Genomic DNA, 19135 nt, shown 5'->3' with positions numbered 1-19135 from the left:
ATCGTATGCAAGAAGACATATATATAAATAATGAAACACAAAACTATTAGCATGTAACCAGGCAAACTACAGTCCTAATCTTGAAGTAATAATGGATGTTTACTTTTAGGATTGAAATGTAGGACTATGAGATTACAGGTAACACATGGTGTTTCCTATGGACTTTTCCTTTAAACATAAATTTATTTAAAACTCTGTGCATGATGTAGTTTAAGTCTTTGTATTAGATTAAGATTTGGCTTAGACCCCAAATCTTAGAATATTCTTTATATTCAGTAACATACCAATATTCTTATGCAGATTAAGCTAATGAAAAAAAATTATCTCAGAATTCAGATCTTAAAAACACTCACAGAATACTAAATCCTTTAATAAGCAGCAGTGTCTTAGACTTTAACAGGCAATTTTAGGGGGAAGCAGAGAGAGGCAAATAGATGCATCAGTTACCAAATGAATTAGTGTTCTTATGTCTCTTAGGGAAAAAAGTCACATTTTTATTGTGTTTCAGTAATTTCAACTAATTCCTCCATCCTTCATGACTTCTCTATTTCAACCATGAATTCTCCTTGCCTGGGCTTCTTTCTTGAATTTGATGCTTTCCTAACTGAGTTTTTTGAGGAGAAGGAAAGGGGAATGGAGGAAGAGAAAAATTGGAAGCTGTTTTTGCCCATGATTCCCTTATTGTGAGGAAAATGTGGCCTATTTCAGAACTGCCCAGGCAGAAAACGCATGCTCAGTATTATGTCCAATAGAGAATGTTCTTTCTTCCTTTTCCTTTACACCATGTATAAAAGCACAGATGCAAACACATTAACATAGTAAGAAAGTCTGTACTAGGAGTTAGGAAACCTGAGTTTTATTCCTGACCTTGCTACTAACTTTGTGGCTTTCTTGAGGTCATTTGTCTCTCTCTCTCTCTCTCTGGCTTTTTTCCCCCCTCTCTCTGCCTCTATTTCCACAGGGTGAGATAAAAGAGTTCTATTGGTTGATAACGCAGATTCTCTCCAACTTTAAAATGTATTGGTTCTTTCAACTTAATAAATATTTGTTCAAGTTGTGGAGAGTGTTGATTCATTAGCAGTCCGCGCTTATGAAATTATACAAGAGTGTGAGACATAGTTTGATGAATCCTGGCCATAAAAAGAGGGAACACATAAAAAGGATATGGGAGTATTTTATTTTTATTTTTTATTTTTTTGATTTTCCTGTCATTAATCTACATTGTTTGTATAGCAAAAATTTACTCTCATTTTCACTACTGTGTTGGTATTCTATTGAATGACTATATACCTCAATCTATCCATTCTACTATTATGGACATATGGGTTGTTTGCAGTTTTTTGTTATTACAAACAAAAGTACTGATGGGAACTTTCATTAGACTTTGTATTACTTTGGTGCAAAAGTAATTGTAGTTTTTGCCATTACTTTTTTTTGTTGTTGTTGCTCTAGGTGATCTTTATTTTTTTATTTTTTATTTTTATTATTATACGTAAGTTCTAGGGTACATGTGCACAATGTGCAGCTTTGTTACTTATGTATACACGTGCCATGTTGGTGTGCTGCACCCATTAACTTGTCATTTACATTAGGTATATCTCCTAATGCTATCCCTCCCCCTTCCCCCGTCCCCACAATAGGCTCTGGTGTGTGATGTTCCCCTTCCTGTGTCCAAGTGATTTCATTGTTCAGTTCCCACCTATGAGTGAGAGCATGTGGTGTTGGGTTTTCTATTCTTGCGATAGTTTGCTGAAAATGATGGTTTCCAGCTGCATCCATGTCCCTACAAAGGACATGAACTCATCCTTTTTTATGGCTGCATAGTATTCCATGGTGTATATGTGCCACATTTTCTTAATCCAGTCTGTCACAGATGGACATTTTGGTTGATTCCAAGTCTTTGCTACTGTGAATAGTGCTGCAACAAACATAGGTGTGCATGTGTCTTTATAGCAGCATGATTTATAATCCTTTGGGTATATCCCCAGTAATGGGATGGCTGGGTCAAATGGTATTTCTAGTTCTAGATCCTTAAGGAATCGCCACACTGTCTTCCACAATGGTTGAACTAGTTTACAGTCCCACCAACAGTGTAAAAGTGTTGCTATTTCTCCACATCTTCTTCAGCACCTGTTGTTTCCTGGTTTTTTAATGATTGCCATTCTAACTGGTGTGAGATGGTATCTCATTGTGATTTTGATTTGCATTTCTCTGATGGTGAGTGATGATGAGCATTTTTTCATGTGTCTGTTGGCTGTATGAATGTCTGCTTTAAAGAAGCGTCTGTTCATATCCTTTGCCCACTTTTTGATGGGGTTGTTTTTTTCTTGTAAATTTGTTTGAGTTCTTCGTAGGTTCTGGATATTAGCCCTTTGTCAGATGAGTAGATTGCAAAAATTTTCTCCCATGCTGTAGGTTGCCTGTTCACTCTGATGGTAGTTTCTTTTGCTGTGCAGAAGCTCTTTAGTTTAATTAGATCAATATGGGAATATTTTAAAGCAAATTTCTGTTTCTTTATTCAAGCAGTTTAACTATTTAGGTCATCTCTTACCAATTATTTGGTGGTTGCTATTCCAAATAGGGACACAGAGAACAGATCTTATGTGAAAACCAGATATCTGGTCCGCCTAGGAAACAAGAAAGAAGTCAATTAAAATTGAATATTAACTATTCATTTTTTATTTACATTTTTTTCCATTCTTCATAACAGATATTCAAAAATAACTTTTTAAAAGTTATTTTATACACTGTAACCTAATTTTGTAATGCATAAACTCACTCACCTGCCTCCTTCATCACAATGAACATCCTAAAGAAATCAAACCCAAGCCAAATATTAATCAACCAAAAAAATCCCAAACCAACATGACCTCCTCCAATCCCTGCAGCCATAGAGAGCTGAACATAAAACTATCTTGATCATGACCACACCACCAGATAAGAATTCCAGCAACTGTTTCTCCTCTGGGTATTCAAAGCATTTTAATTAAACCAGTGATCAATTTTTATCTTTGACTGGGTACACTTGTTAGTAAAAAATATTTGTGCCTATAATGCTGTCATATTTACATTTACTTTTAATACTCTATATTTTTACTATTACTAAATAATTATGTATGTTGTCAAATCTATATACAAAAAAGGTAAGATAAATGTAGAGGTTTAAGGATTTTCCTTCCGTACCCCAAAAGATGTCAGGAGGTGGCATTTAAAATACAGAGGTACAATTATCAACATCAAACATTGAGTAACAAACTCCATTTAATATTAAAAACAATGGTCCATATTTGAATGGCTAGAGCGAAACCACTACGAGTGAAAGGGTCTTAGTGAATTAACATGACCTTGATTTTCAGTGAGGAAGGTCAATCTAGTGTTCTGATACAATAGGAGAAAACAATAAGATATGAAGGTTTTGGATCATGGATATTGAGATAAAAATATATTTTAAAATATTCTTTGTTGAAGGCAAGAGCCACATATTTTAAACACTTGAAACTACAAGTTAATTTACACAGCTAAATTTTATATTTGGATTTTTTTCTTTTTGACATTTCTCTTTGAGAAGTTAATTTTCCAGATATCTTCTATTCATTGCACCAATATGTTAGTTTCTCTTTTTTAATGTCTTTTGAAGATTAACATGCATGTAGAAAGGCTCCAAAATTGTAAGTATGCAGCTTAATGGATTTTTACAAAATGAACAGATCTATGCAATTACCACCAAGATCAACACATAGAATATTATCACCACCCCAGAAGCCACCTCCATGCCCCTAAATTCTTGTACATACTTAGTGCACATATGCATTTCTGATAGGCATATACTTACAATAAAATTGCTGAGTTATTTACAAGTTCAGCTTCAAAATATATATTTTTAAAGTTTTGCGAAGTACTTGTACCAATTTACTTTCTAACCAGAAGTGTATGAGAGTTCCAGTTGATTTATATCATCACCAACATTTGATGTCGTCAGGTTTTAAAAAAAAATTTTGACAATTCTGATAGATATGTGGTTGCATCTCCTTGTGAAAGTAATTTGATTATCTCTGACGACTAGGGTGACCATAAATCCTGGTTTAAGTCTGTTTCCCTGACATAATTATTTAATAATATGCCTTTCATTCTCAAAAGTGTCCAAATTTGGACAATAAATTTATAATTTTCCTACTTATGATTAATGAAGTTGAGCAACTTTTCATATACCTATCATCTATTTCTACTCTCTTCCATGAAGTGCTTGTTCAGAACTTTGGACTTTTTTCCTGTTGGGTTGTCTGATTTTTAAAAATTGGCTTGTAAAAGTTTCTTCTATATTCTGGATAAGAGCCCTCTGCAAGATATATGTATTACAAATATTTTTCTTATTCTATGGCTTGTTTTTCCACTCTTTTAATGGTGTCTTTTTATTCAGAGGTCCCTAATATGATATAGTCAAATATTTCAATTGTTAAATTTATGGTTAGTACTTTTTTGGTTTTATTCAAGAAATCTTTCCGTACTCCAACCTCATGAAGATATTCTTCTATGCTTTTCCTAGAATCTTTATTGTTTTAACTTTCACATTTAAATTTATAATCCAACTGAAAATGATTTTCATGTATAATATGAGCTAGGAGTCAAAATTTCTTTTTTTTTTGAAATGGCTATTCAATTGCTCCAGCACTGTTTTGAGGGAAAAAGCAATACCTCTTCCCATCACTCTACTGTGCCATCGCTTTCATTAATCAACTATCCATATATATTTGGATCTGTTTCTGAACTCTCTGTTCTATTATTGATCTAGGTATCTGCCCTTATGCCAATACCATACTGTCTTAAATAACACAGTTGTGTAATAAGGCTCAGTATCTGGTAGTGCAAATTCTCCAACTTTGTCCTTCTTCAAGATTGTCTTGACTATTTTTGACCTCTGGCATTTACATACAAATTTTAGAATCAATTTGCAGTTTATACACATACGTATACATTCCTGGGATTTTTATTGGTATTTTTTGAATCTAACAATTTGGGGGAGAATTGACACCTATACAAAACTGAGTCTTTCAATCCATAAATATCTCTTAATTTTTTTAAGGCTCTTAAAATTTCTCTTAGCAAAGTTGGGTAGTTTCCCATGTAGTGTTCTTACACATAATTTGTTATATTTGTATCTTGGCGTTTAAAAACTTCATGTTATTGTAAATGACATCAGTATTTTATTTTCTAATGCTTATAATTGGTACACAAAAATATAATTGACTTCTTAATATTAAATTTGTTTCCATCAATCTTGCTACATTCAATTATTAACTTTAATATCTTACCTGTAAAGTGTTTTGGATTTTCTTACCACATGATCACGTCATCTTATCCCTTAATTCTTATACCTTTTAGTCATGTAATTTTAGATTATGTGATTTTTCCTTTTTTAGTTTGTTAACAGAGTGAATTATATTGATTGATATTTGAGAATTCCAGATGCAGAAACAAAAACTTAAGCATAAATCATTCGTCCAGTGTACTCTTCCAAAAAATCTTTATTTACCACCTCCTATGCACCAGACACATTGCTTAGTGTTGAGGATAGAAAAATGAATTCAAATAGTCATTACCCTTGAGTTACTTACAGTCTAGGAAAGATAGAAATATTGAGATAAAATAAGTGTCCAAGTAGAGGACGTTCAAACATAATTGGAAGACAACGAACTCTGTTTAGAGAAATCAGGAGCAGCTTGAGACCCTTTACAGTGAGTCTTCAAAGACAACAATGATGATGATAAGCTCACATTTGTTGGATGTGAATTCACTCTGTGTCTGGAACTCCACTCAGCACTTTCTTATGCATTATTTTATACTTTTTACAACCACCCCATGAAGTAGGTACTGTTATCATCCTCTCTTATCAGATGAGACTTACAGAGATTAACTGCCTTGAATGAGAGAGACTGGCTCAAAGGAGCACAGCCAAAGGCAAACACATCCATCAAAGTTATCTTCCAAAAAAACAAACTGGTTTTCTTCCTCTCCCTAAGGATAAAATCTGAATTAAGGCAATACCAGTAAGCATGAAGAGAAGAAAGCCAATTTTAGAGAGGTATAATCTATAGACTTAGGCTACCCATAGCAGCACTAGGATGGCTGAGTCTGCTTTGTTTTGCTGAGGGAGGGTCACATATTGTACAGACCACTGGGTCTGAGGCAGCACCAAGTAGTAAACACAATTGTCTCTGCCAACTCTGGGACAACAGTAGCCCCTGTCTAACCTCTCCTACGAAATCTGGGCAGCTGAGGGACAGGTCACAATGGGCAAGAAGAAAAGGAACATGCAGTAAGAAAGACAATTTAGAAGCTGGTGGTGAGAAAAACAAACCTTAGGCTGTTCGCCAGTTAAATAAAAGAGAATTTTGTTTACCCATCACTTTTAAAGCACTATAGTTGCCCCAAAGAGTTTTTTTTTATTCTGGGAAAGTGGGAGTATGCACTTTCCCATCCCCATGGAGGATAGATAACATTGAGGTTTCTGGCTTGAGTAAACATGGAAGAGTTCCTTGAAGTGGGGAACACAGGAAATTTGAGGGAAATGATAGGAACTCCAAATGGACACACATTACAAGTGGGAGGGGCTGGAGATACTAATCTTGGAGTCATCAGTCCTCTGTGTTAATTGCATGGGTAAGATTTAAGTTAATTGCATGGTTATTGCAAGAGAGAACTTGTCCAACAAAAAGACTAAAAACTGAACATTGGGGAACACAATATTTAGTGCTAGAAGAAAAAGGTGACAACAGTGACAGGAATGGACAAGAACTCCAAAGCTCATGCTCTTAACCTGAAGGCTTTACTGCATCTATAATGTGTGAACAGATTTCTATAACCTTTCTGGAAATAGGTTTATTGATGTGTATCCAGAGCCTAAAAAGTATAAATATCTACTCTTTGACCTGTCAATTTCATATCTAGGAATTTATCCTGTGATAATTATCAAAGCTATGCACATATCTTTACATGTAAAAGTATGAACTATGGCATTATTTATCTTAGTGATTTATTAGAATAACACGAATATTCAACTGGAGGGAGTTGGTTAAGTAAATAATAGTACACTCATACAACAGAATATTATGCATCTAATTAAAATCATGCTATAGAAGAACAGTTACTCATATGGAAAATATTTAATACATTAAACGATAATGGTGTACATGCCTGTGGTTATACAAAAGCATATTACATACGTTGAAGGATCCTGGAAAAATTATGACCATAATAGTTTCCTTTGAATTTCTTGGCTATGAGAATTTAAAAATTATTGTTCCTAGTTTGTAAATTTTAGATAATAAACACAGGTAATTTGTCCATAAGGGAAGAAGTTATTTTCTAAGTAGAACTTAGGGGAAGCAACAGTGTCCAGTGCTATAGAAAAGTCTAATAACATAAGGACTGAAAATGGCTTACTGAATTTAGCAACATAGTGGGATAATTGAAGGCAAATGGTCAAGGGAAGAAAGGATGTGATCAGGAATAAAATTCAAGTGGTTAGTCCTGGAAGAGAGGAAGGTCACACTGAGAAAGCAGAGCTGCGTCTATTCAGAGCTGGAGTCTTGTATGGGGTGAGCACAGGAGAAGAGGTGAAGCATCAGAGAATGCAGAGGGTGTCTTTAAAGTGTTTCCATCGTGGTTGAGGGAAGGAGGAGAGGCTAAGGAATGTTGATGATCAACGTGCTTGAGGAGGCCAATTAGGTGGGAGAGGAGAACAAGGAAGGATGGCAGAGTGTGAGGAGAGTGAATTTTTCCATTTTAAAATCATTAATGAAATTCCCTAATGAAATTCAAAAATCATTAATGAAATTCCCTAATTCCCTAAAAATTGCCTAAATTACCTGTGTTTATTGTCTAAAATTTACAAACTAGGAACAATAATTGCCTATTTGAGGTAGCAGCTGTTGTTTCTGGAAAACTGTGCTAATCCAGGTTAGTTCATGTAACCATATGAAAAGGCAAGGCCCAGGAGTTCATTTTATCCTTTGCAGGGGCTAGAAGAAAAGGAGAAGGGAGATGAAAGAAGCACAGATTCCAAACAGGGAGAAAGAGTAATAAGCAAGTATAAAGGAAAGAATCATTCCTGTTCACCAGATAACCCCAACTCTCCATATCAAATCAGTCAATGGAGCTCAAAAATGCCCATCAGCCACACCACCCCAACGAAGTCACCCAAAGTTTCAATGCCTCAATTTTATCATTAATATTTATCTCCTGCACACCAAAATGGTAACATTGGTTATCTTCATATTTCGGCCTCACAGCTGATTCTCATCTTTCTGCTTTTTCTTGTTTTCCAAGTTGTTTTATAAAAATTTGTGTGTGAAAGGGTTTCAAAATTTGTAAGGAGTTTTGCAAATACAAATATTACTAATATTGAAAGGAACACCTGCCAAAAAAATCTGCTCTATTGTTCCACACGGTGCCTGCTTGGTCATTCTTGGTTTAATATTCACACCATTAGAGTCTCAAAAGTTAGACCGTGTGAGACAAAGCAGCCTTTCTAGAAGGCAACAGTTAAAGTAAATATATTTCTGGGAGTGCTTAGTTCTTTCCAATCAAAGATATGTCTACTTAAAAATGTTACATAGTTTCTGTCCTCATGGGGCCTTTCCAATTAATGGATCTAATTAAAGATGGTTTAGCTCTTGGAGCCATCAACATGTACTTGTTATATTTTCCAGTCTCTCAAAGGTGGTCAAAGGAAATGTTAAATAAATTGGTGATAATATAATACTATTTATTAATGTTCAGTGTATTTCCTTTCTCTAGAAAGATATGTACAACTTTAACAACAATCTAAAGCAATACTTTCTCCCCAAAGGTAATCTATTGGTGAGAAATTCTAGTAACCAGACAAGCTGAGGGAGCCAATGTTCCAAGTCAGTCCCTTGATTTCCATGAAATAAGAGAGAGAGAATTGAGTTTGGCCTGTCTTACCTACACATAGGATCAATCCTAATGGCTTGTAGAATAGTGTCTGTACATGATCCTTTAAATTCCTGACAAAATAAATGATCATGCTTGGAGCTGAGGCATTTTCTCTACTGCCCATGCAGCAAAGTCTGTTGGATTCTTAGAACTGTGGGACTTGTATTTGTTTTCACTACCCACTGCTTCCCCATTCTATATTTTATTTAAGTCTTAGTAATCCCCCTAACTTCTAACCTCTAACCTTCCTTACCCTCCTGCTCATCTGCAATTCTTATGTCCACTATCCAATCTACCCTTCTTCTCAGGAAAGGTTCTCAAACTGGTTCACACTAAGTAACAGAAACTGAGAGAAGATTGAGAAGAGCAAATGAATTTCAGCTGATCCACAGAGCTTTGTCTCTTAATGTTTTCAATTTTGCACATTTCTCTTTGTAATAGAAGCATAACTGATAGACCAGAAGGTGTTACAGAGAATAGAGAATGACCTCTCCTGCCAGGCTAGCTCTCAGCAGCCACTGTGGGGGTGCGGGAGTGCTACACCACAAAGATCTGGCAGGCAAAATGGGCTTTAATGCTCTCAGTCATAGAATCTCAGAGCCTGGAGCCCCATTATCTTTAAGTGCTACATGACAAGGATAAGTCCTATTGAGTTGTCTATAATAGGCTTTAAAAAATCAGAGGAAAAACTTTACATGGAAGAGCTGCATGGGACTGAAGAGCTACAGAGTTTAGATCACACCACCTTAGTGTCAATTGTGTAACTCTGGGTATTGGCCTTCCATGGCAGAGGAGATCTAGGTGCTGATGGGTTTCCTATCTCTCCTGAATTTGTAACAAATAAATGGACCACCAAATCCATTCATGCATAAGGCCTGCCCTACTTTTTAGTTGATTTCTGACATTCCCTTTGCTGAATGAACCTTTTCTATTTAAATGTTGAGTCCAAGTGTTCATTCTTATTGTAGGCAAAAAGCAAATACTGCATGTGATGGCTCTGAAAATTCTCTCCATAACTATACAAATGGAAGGAAATACTGAATTAAATAATAGAATATAATACTTTAGATTGACTAAATAATGACTTGTTTTGCATTAGTGTATTTGTTTTCATGTGTTCTTGGAATCTAATAGGAAGAAAAGGGCAGAAAGTGTCACAGATGATAAACTAAAGTGCAACTAACTAAAGAAAATTGAATTCAGAGGCACAATGCCAGTTGAAAGCAAGGACAGAATGATTGTAATGGTGAAGATATTTGTAAATAGAGTATGCATTCCAAGAAGTCACTTAATACAAGAGCAGGTCATCTGCAAATGCAGTTTATGTACATGCTATTGGGACAATCTCAGACAATGCTCCTAGTTGGAATAAATCCCAAGAAAGAAAGGCAAAGGTGAAGAGAAAATAATCTATCTGAATTCCCCAAAGATACAGCAAGGCAAGTTGACTTGTTTAGATATTGTATTATTTCAATCATGGTTTTCGATAATTGTTTATAACCTTAAGAAGACTCACAATAACCTGGTAAGACATAATTTCATATAAGATATAGAGAGTCTAAGATTTTAGAATATCTTAACATTTTTCATGATTATAAAAATAATATGAATACAGGAAAAATTTAAAGCACAAATAAAATCAAAAGCTCTAACCCTGCCATCTGTAGAGATAGCAATTATTAACAGGTTGGTACAAGTCCTTCCTCACCTTTTCCTATATATATGTATTAAGTTCATATGTCAATATATAATATATTTAATGACATAAAACATACACATAAATTATACATAGATAATATATTCAACAATATTGAACAATATTCAACAAAGAATGTCTATTATGTACTAAACATTGTTCTAGGTGTTGGGAATACATCAGTGGAAAAAAAAACAACAAAATCTTCACCTTCATAGAGCTTACATTTTAGTGATAGAAGAGAGATGGTAAACAATACAAAGATAAATGAATAAATTACATGTTAGAAGATGGTAAGATGATGGGGAAAAACCAGAGCATGATAAGAGGAGTAAGGAGTACCAAGGGTATCAGGCCTCACTGTCAGGTAACATTTGAACAACGGTCTTAAAGGGAAGAGGATATGAGCCATGCAGATATTGGGGGAAGAGTATTTCAGCTGAGGGAGTAGCCAGTGCAAAGCCCCTGAGGTGGGTGTGTAAGTGGCACGTTGTAGGAACAAGGAGACTAGTGTGGCTTGCATAGTATGAGTAAGGGATGGGGGTGGATGATAGGGTGCCAGATGGTGTATGGCACTGTAGGTCTCTGAAAGAATTGCAAATTTGGCTTTTACTCCAGTGAAACAAGGAGACACTGAAGAGTGTGTGGGCAGAGTTGTAATATAACTTAAAATTTAATAGCCTCTGACTATTGTGTTGAGAAAAGAGTATAGCGGGGAGAAGTGAAAGGAGAGGGACAGTTTAACAGGATTTGTACATGAAATAGTACAGCGATGATGGTAGCTTGGATGTCGGTGGTAGCAGCTGAGTAGTAAGAAGTGGTCAGATGCTGGATAAATTATGCAATTGGACTTCCTGATGAATTCATGTTCAACATGAGAGAAAGGGAGAATCATGCCTATACTTTTTTTGACATAAGCATCCTGAAGAATCGTGTTGCCTCAACAGAGATACGGAAACAGAGAGGAGCAGGCTTGGGGGGCAGGAGATTGTGGTCTGTGCTTTAGACATGTTAAATTTAAAATATCTATTAAAAATATGCATATACTGGCCGGGCGTGGTGGCTCACGCCTGTAATCCCAGCACTTTGGGAAGCTGAGGCGGGTGGATCACGAGGTCAGGAGATCGAAACCATCCTGGCTAACACAGTGAAACCTCGTCTCTATGAAAAATACAAAAAAAAGTAGCCGGGCGTGGTGGCGGGCGCCTGTAGTCCCAGCTACTCGGGAGGCTGAGGCAGGAGAATGGTGTGAACCTGGGAGGTGGAGCTTGCAGTGAGCCAAGATCATGCCACTGCACTCCCGCCTGGGTGACAGAGCAAGACTCCGTCTCAAAAAAAAAAAAAAAAGAAAATATGTATATACTGTTTATGTATATACACTCACATATATTATTCTATACACACTTCTATACATTATTTTAAACACACTTCTCTGTTTACTTTTCTTGTAGACATTTTAAAATATCAGGATATATAGATTGCTTCATAGGATAGACATTATGCATGGACTAAATTTTAGTCTTTATGAGGATATGATAGGCAAAATTCTTTTTTTTTTTGAGATGGGGTCTCACTCTATAGCCAGGCTGGAGGGCAGTGGCACAATCTCGGCTCACTGCAACCTCCACCTCCTGAGTTCAAGCGATTCTCCTGCTTCAGCCTCCTGAGTAGCTGGGACTACAGGTGTGTGCCACCACGCCTGGCAAATTTTTTTTCTTTTTTTGTATTTTTAGTAGAAACGGGGTTTCACCATGTTAGCCAGAATGATCTCGATCTCCTGACCTCGTGCCTCCCAAAGTACTGGGATTACAGGCGTGAGCCACCACGCCCCGCCTATGATAGGCAAAATTCTAAGACGGCCTCTAAGAATCCCACCTGCCACCACCCCCAACTCTGGCTTCTTCCATGTCTTGAATAATCCCTTTCCTCGAGTGTGGACAGGACCTGTGAATATGTTAGGAGAGTCACTTCCCTGGTGATGTTACGTTACATGGCAAAGACAATGGGATAATCACTCCTGAGGTTATATAAGCCACTCTGGACATTATGTAAGCTTCTGTCACAGCCAACTGGAGTGAGATTTTCCCATTGGCTTTGAAGAAGTAAGCTGCCATATGATGAGAGGGCCACATTCTAGGACTCAAGGGCAATCTCGGGGAGCTAAGACAGACCCTGGGCCATGGCTGGCAGAAAAATGAGAGCCTCATTCTACAACTGCAAGGAACTCAATTCTCCCAACAACGTGAATCAGTTTTAAAAAGAATGCCACAATCCAAATGAGAATTCCACATGGCAATACCTTAATTTCAGCCTTGTGAGATCCTGAGCAGAGAACGCAGCAATGCCATGCCCAGAAACTGTGAGATAATAATCAGGTGTTGTTTTGGCTGGGCGTGGTGGCTCACGCCTGTAATCCTAGCACTTTGGGAGGCCGAGGTGGGTGGATCACTTGAGGTCAGGAGTTCAAGACCAGCCTGACCAACATGGTGAAACCCTGTCTCTGCTAAAAATACAAAAAATTAGCCGGGCATGGTGGTGTGCACCTGTAATTCCAGTTACTCGGGAGGCTGAGGCAACAGAATTGCTTGAACCACAGAGGCAGAGGTTGCAGTGAGCTGAGAATGTGCCACTGCACTCCAGCCTGGGCAAAAGAGAAAGACTCCATCTCAAATAATAATAATAATAATAATAATAATAATAATAATTGGGTGTTGTTTTCAAGTGCTGAGTTTGTGGTAATCTGTTTTGCTGCAGTAGAAAATCAATATACATAATAATCCTGACAATGTCTTCGGAAATAAACATGGATACCCTGTTCCCATGGAGCAGATGACTGATAAAGCTACAAAATCTGAGAACAGATGACCCATAAACATGAGGGTTTCTTGTACCACTGTAAATAAACATAGTATTATATTGAGTAGGTCTTTTCTGTCTTACATTCTTTTCATAGAATCTTGTAACAGAATAAACAGTGATTTTCATAAGGTTGCAGAATTTAAAGCTCACAAACTTAGTTCTGGCTCTGTGACATCTTATATAATCTTTTGTCATAATTTTTCCACCCATAAGCCAAGGAGTTTGGCCTTAAAACCATGTATGCTATCAAGCCCAGTAGGTACCACTTTTGAGAGCCAACTCAAACAGGCATTCAGAAGGCAAGTAATCACTATGGCTCACCTGCTAAGTCTGTTCTGTTCACCACAAGGAGGGACTCCATTAAATATTTAAGACAATCACTAAGAGAACACCCAGCAGGTAAACAACTATGATTACTTGCCCCATAGCCCTCTCAGCAGGCATCTGACAGCACTTGGGATGGGGTTTACATCACATTAAAGACATCCCTTTGTAGCTTCTATCAAAAGGAAGACCAACAGTTTCAAAACTGAGATTTCAAAATAAAGATCATTCTCTTGCTGCATATCTTTGGGCAGAGTTTCTAAGGACTTCCCTGAATTTTATCAAGATAGGAAAAACACAGAAATTAGAAAACTAGTTTCCCTTCTTCATACATTAACTGTATACCTAAAGCAAAAATTGATAGAGTAAATTATGTCTTACTAACAGAAAATAGCCACTGGCATCATGAATTCCCAAACTGGAAAGCTTCCTATGCTAGTCCAAATTGAAGAAGAAACTATCAAATGCACACAAATGGGTGTATTGGGATCAGCACCAGCAGTTATCAATCTGAAGAATTCACAATATGGTCCATGGGGCAAGTCATTCATAAGTTGCTGCTGAAATATTTCATTCACATAATAGGGAACACATCCCTATCCCACCAACACTGATCAGGAAAACCCATTTGGGCTTAACATGAACAAAAACTAAACCTCTATTGTATTAAGCCACAGAAATTTTGAAGTTTATCTATTACTTTAACTGATATAGGGATTGTAAATGTAGTCATCAGGGCTATGTTTGAAATGTACAAGTGTAACTGGCTTTAGCTATATGTTTTAAGGATTGGTGGGTTGCATAGGCTTGGACAGTACAGGTATTACAGTAGGTAGCTAGTCAGGCAGGAGCAGGGCAGGAGAGCCCCCCCCCCTACAAATGTCAGGCGGCCATCAGGTGACGGTCAGGTGGTTGTTAAACTGTCTCTCTAAAATAATAATTGGCCACAGCCAGTGCCAACAAAAGGCAGTCTCCTGATAGATAGAAAAACCCTGAAACTAGTGACCAGTAGTGTGATGGTTAATACTGAGTGTTAACTTGATTGGATTGAAGGATGCCAAGTATTGATCCTGGGTGTGTCTGTGAGGGTGTTGCCAAAGGAAATTAACATTTGAGTCAGTGGGCTGGGAAAGGCAAACCCACCCTTAATCTGGGTAGGCACCATCTAATCAGCTGCCAGCACAGCTAGAATATAAAGCAGGCAAAAAAACGTAAACAAGTCATACTGGCTTAGCCTTTCAGCCTACATCTTTCTCTTATGCTGGATCCTTCCTGCCCTCAAACATGGGTCTCCAAGTTCTTCAGCTTTGGGACTAGGACTGGCTTCCTTTCTCCTCAACTTACAGCCTATTGTAGGACCTTGTGATCATATGAGTTAATACTTTTTAATACTCAAATACAAATATATATATATATATATATACGTCTCCTATTAGTTCTGTCTTTCTAGGCAACCTTGACTAATACAAGTAGCTTCCTGATAAGATCTTGGGAGTTGGGCAAGCAGACTCAAGCATGTGCATTAAGGGGCAAAATGGTAGCGTTTAACTGGTATATGACCTTTGAGAAACATTCAGCTGGTAAGGGAAGAATGCCTCCAATAAACATGCATACAACTCCCATAAACACACTGTGCATGCTCCCCTTCCAAGCACTAGCAGGCCACCATGCATGCAGACAGCACACTCCAAGGGAAGAATCAGGGAGAAGGAATGAAAGATCCTGGAAGTATGTCAATGCATAAAATTCCAAGTCAAAGATCAAACAGCGCACTTGATTTCTCAAGTCACCTGCTTGGCCCTCCAAGTGTAGTTTACTTCCTTTCATTCCTGCTCTAAAGCTTTTTATAAAAAAACTTTCAATCCTGCTCTAAAATTTGCCATAGTCTCTCCTTCTGCCTAATGCCCCTCAGTCAAATTCTTTCTTCTGAGGACGCAAGAATTGAGGTTGCTTCAGACCCACATGGATTTGCCACCACTAACACAGCCAGCCCCCACATTTAATCATCTCCAATGTGCCTAGGAAACCTGGTCCCTGGATGTCTGGCCACCTTTATCATACTGCTGGCTCCTATAAGGGAGGACCTGGTGACTGCACAGTTTATAGTTTATAAGGTATTTATGTGGAACTTTACATGTTGCAAACTAAGTGGTATGCCCAAGACTCCTCAGCTCATGAGCAGAGCAGATAGGACAAAAAGGTAGGTATGCTGGCCATGAGTTCATGTACCTGTGAGAAGGGAGAAAGGAAGAATGTGGTGACTCTATTGCCTAGGCAGACCCTCAGCAGCTGATGCTCTCCCTAAGAGGATGCTAAAGGAAAGAGCATTGAATCAGGAACCAGAAGGCCCAGAGTGTGTTCTGTGCTCTGCCTTAAGAAAGCTGCATGGCCTTGGCAGATCACTTCAACTCTCCAAGTCTCCATTTCCTCCCCTGTAAGCTAAAAAATATCCAGTATTTCTATTTGCTGAAAGTTGATGTATCCATAGTATGAAATCCCAGAATAGGGCCAATCCATTTTGGGGTATTCGATCCCAATTTCTGATGAATTGGGGTCAGTAAAAAGAATTCAGTTGCCAGAATTAGCCACTGAGCTATTGAGAAATTTAGAATAGATATTAGTGATAGAGGCAGGAGGCAGACAAAGGCCTAGACAGAGAAGGCTCTCCAGAGAATTTCCAACCTGCCCCACAAGTGTTACACCAGATGTTTTGTGCATATAAGGGAACCTGCACAGGCGGCTTACTTGAGCATGCCCGCAGCAGACTGGAGGCCCACATGCACTGGGGGAATGGTGTGGAGCCACCAGAAATTTGGGCCTAATGCAGAGGTAGAGCCTGGCCTCTTCAGCTGGTGTGTAGTGGCGCTGGTATTCAATGTGGGGGGTGGAAACCTGCTGGCAGGACCCCCTCTCTTTGCTGAGAGGTTTCTTCTCACTTAATAAATTCCACCCTCCCACCCTTCAATGTGTCTGCCTAATTCTTCCTGGTCATGAGACAATAACCCAGATTAGCTGACCTAAGGAGCAAAAAAATTCTGCATCATTTTGGTGGCCTCTATGGGGACTTGTCAGAAGGGTGAGTAAAATGTGGACCCAAACATCTCTCTCACTTTTGTTTCTGGGTTTTTTCACCTTTAGACTTTTTCTGAAGGCAGGGGAAACTGCCCCCTTCCCTGCCCCATCATTCTCAGGCATTGGAAATGTCAGCCTCAGTCCAACCCAGTCTTTTCCATGGATTTTCCTTCATTTTGGGGGGAATGTATTGACACCTATCTTTTCTTTTACAATATTAGGGGTGTTTCATCCTCACCCCAATGGTTGCAGGCATGTGCACAGGAGAGACGGGTGAGCGGTGGCTCCCTGTCCCACTCCCTCCTGTCTGGGGCACATGGCCTGGGCCTGGGGTGGCTAGATGGCCAGTGTTCCCCTGGCCAAGGAGTCGGGCTTGGTGGGAGCCCCAGGGAGGAGACAGCAGTTAAAGATTTTTCTCCCTGATGGAGAAATCCATTTGCATAAGAATAAGAGGTTTCTCCCCAAGGAATCTTCCCAGGCCTGCACCTAAGCTTTTTTTCCTTCCTTTTCTCCACCCTGTTAGTAGTTAATGAAGCCTTGCAGATATAGGGAGATTTTCTATGCAAGAGTTTTTTCTTTTTTCCTTTTGGAAGGCATCTTGTTAGGCCAGGACCCCAATTCACAAGACATCCTTTTTTTCCTCCCTTGTTTGAGGACAACCCAGCTCCTCAGCTTTACCTTAGCATTCAGTTTATGATAAGGAGGCAGCATCCAGCTGCTGGCTGCAGTCTGTCAAGGTCTAAGGAACTCAAAGGTTATGACAACAGTGGAGACAGGGCATATGTGGGTGAGTACAGATATTCCCACCTTCTAGGCCCCTCTGTTAACATGGGTGGAAGCTGCGCTGACACTCATGGGTAGCACCCTGTCAAGGTTGCCAGGACTTGAAGATATAAGGACAGAAGAAAGAAAAGAAACACCTCTTCTTTCTTTCCCTCATGTACCCCATATTCACTGGGAAGACAAAGGAATTAGGGACACCTCATCTCCTCCTCCTAGCTGGGTAACCATTCATCTTTAGTCTGTACCTCTCTCAAATGCATCCTGAGGCCTGAGGGCTCCTTTCTTTTTTCATTTTCCTCCTCTGTCCTCTCTTCACAGAGGGGTAATTGTGTCCCTGTACTACATGATACTCCCCTTGGATGCATCTCCAAACTGGGAAAAGTTAATTCCCCAAACTCGGGAGGCTGAGGCAGGAGAACTGCTTGAACCCAGGAGGTGGAGGTTGGAGTGAGCCAAAATCACGCCACTTCACTCGAGCCTGGGCGAGTAAGACTCCATCTCAAAAGAAAGAAAGAAAGAAAAACAATTCAGGAACAAGATGGTGGTTCTCTGGAGGTTGAGTGTCCTCTGTGGCACCCAAGGAAGCTGGCTTAGAACTGAGCTGAGGGGAAGGGAATCCAGAAGCCTGACACGCCGGCAAAGGGGTAAAATTTTTTTTTTTTTTTTTTACCAGTTGGACTTTTGGCCTCTCCCTCCCTGTGCAAACCAGTAAAAGGAATGGTAAGGATCACTGTTTATATTCTCTGTAAAGTTTTGATTAATGAAAAAGTATTTATGAGTTTGGTCTTAAGCTGTAGCCAATCTGGTATGCTTTACATGTCTTTCTGTATGGTTCTATCAGAAAGAGGCGTACTTTAGGATAGGATGTGGGTGTAGGACCCCATAAGTCCACTTTTCAACTCAGCCCAACAAACTGGTCAGTAACAAACTTGGCTGCAGGCCTGTATCTTGTTTACATCCTTGGGAGCATGACCTGTAACCATGTGGGAGGGCTTTTAGTCTCTGACATTTTACAATGGTGGCTCAGGTTCAATCCTGGCTTGAAGAATGAGTACTTTCAAGTTAATAGCTGTGTGACTTTTACCATTTGCTGATTCTCTTCCCTTCCATGAACAACTTCTAGCTTCTCTTCTTAAATCTTCCCTTCTCTGAGCTACCCTTAAAGATTCTAGATGTTGTAAAAACTGCTTACCTCCCCTTTGAAAATACTTCGTATACTCATAGTTAAGTCATAACCTTAATTGAGGCTTGTTGGTTTCACCTGTGAGGTTACTTTTGGAAAAGTTCAAAAGCCAGAAATATTGGCTGCTTGGCATGGCTAAAGGGATTTAAAAGGACTTTCTTAAGCAGTGCTCAGCTTAATTAAAAGTGGATACCTAAGTATGTTTAAAGGACCTTTATGGTTTTTTTCTCTTCTTGAATCTTGTTTCTCTGGAAAAAAGTTTC

The 19135-nt window shown here is 38.6% G+C and overlaps 1 protein-coding gene across 2 annotated transcripts in view; it reads right to left on the bottom strand.

Annotated features, from left to right (window-relative positions):
- PDE11A (phosphodiesterase 11A) overlaps positions 1-19135 on the bottom strand; it is a 490924-nt gene that overhangs the window by 207369 nt on the left and 264420 nt on the right. For both annotated transcript variants that reach the window (XM_033231025.1, XM_033231026.1), the window contains one exon: positions 2552-2627. In XM_033231025.1, coding sequence (XP_033086916.1) covers positions 2552-2627 — 76 coding nt within the window. The remainder of the gene's footprint in view (positions 1-2551; positions 2628-19135) is intronic.

This window comes from Trachypithecus francoisi, unplaced genomic scaffold (assembly GCF_009764315.1).
Source record: "Trachypithecus francoisi isolate TF-2019V2 unplaced genomic scaffold, Tfra_2.0 Lachesis_group13, whole genome shotgun sequence".
Taxonomy (NCBI): domain Eukaryota; kingdom Metazoa; phylum Chordata; class Mammalia; order Primates; family Cercopithecidae; genus Trachypithecus; species Trachypithecus francoisi.
The sequence above is the reverse complement of the archived record's forward strand: the minus strand, read 5'-3'. Positions and strand labels throughout refer to the sequence as shown.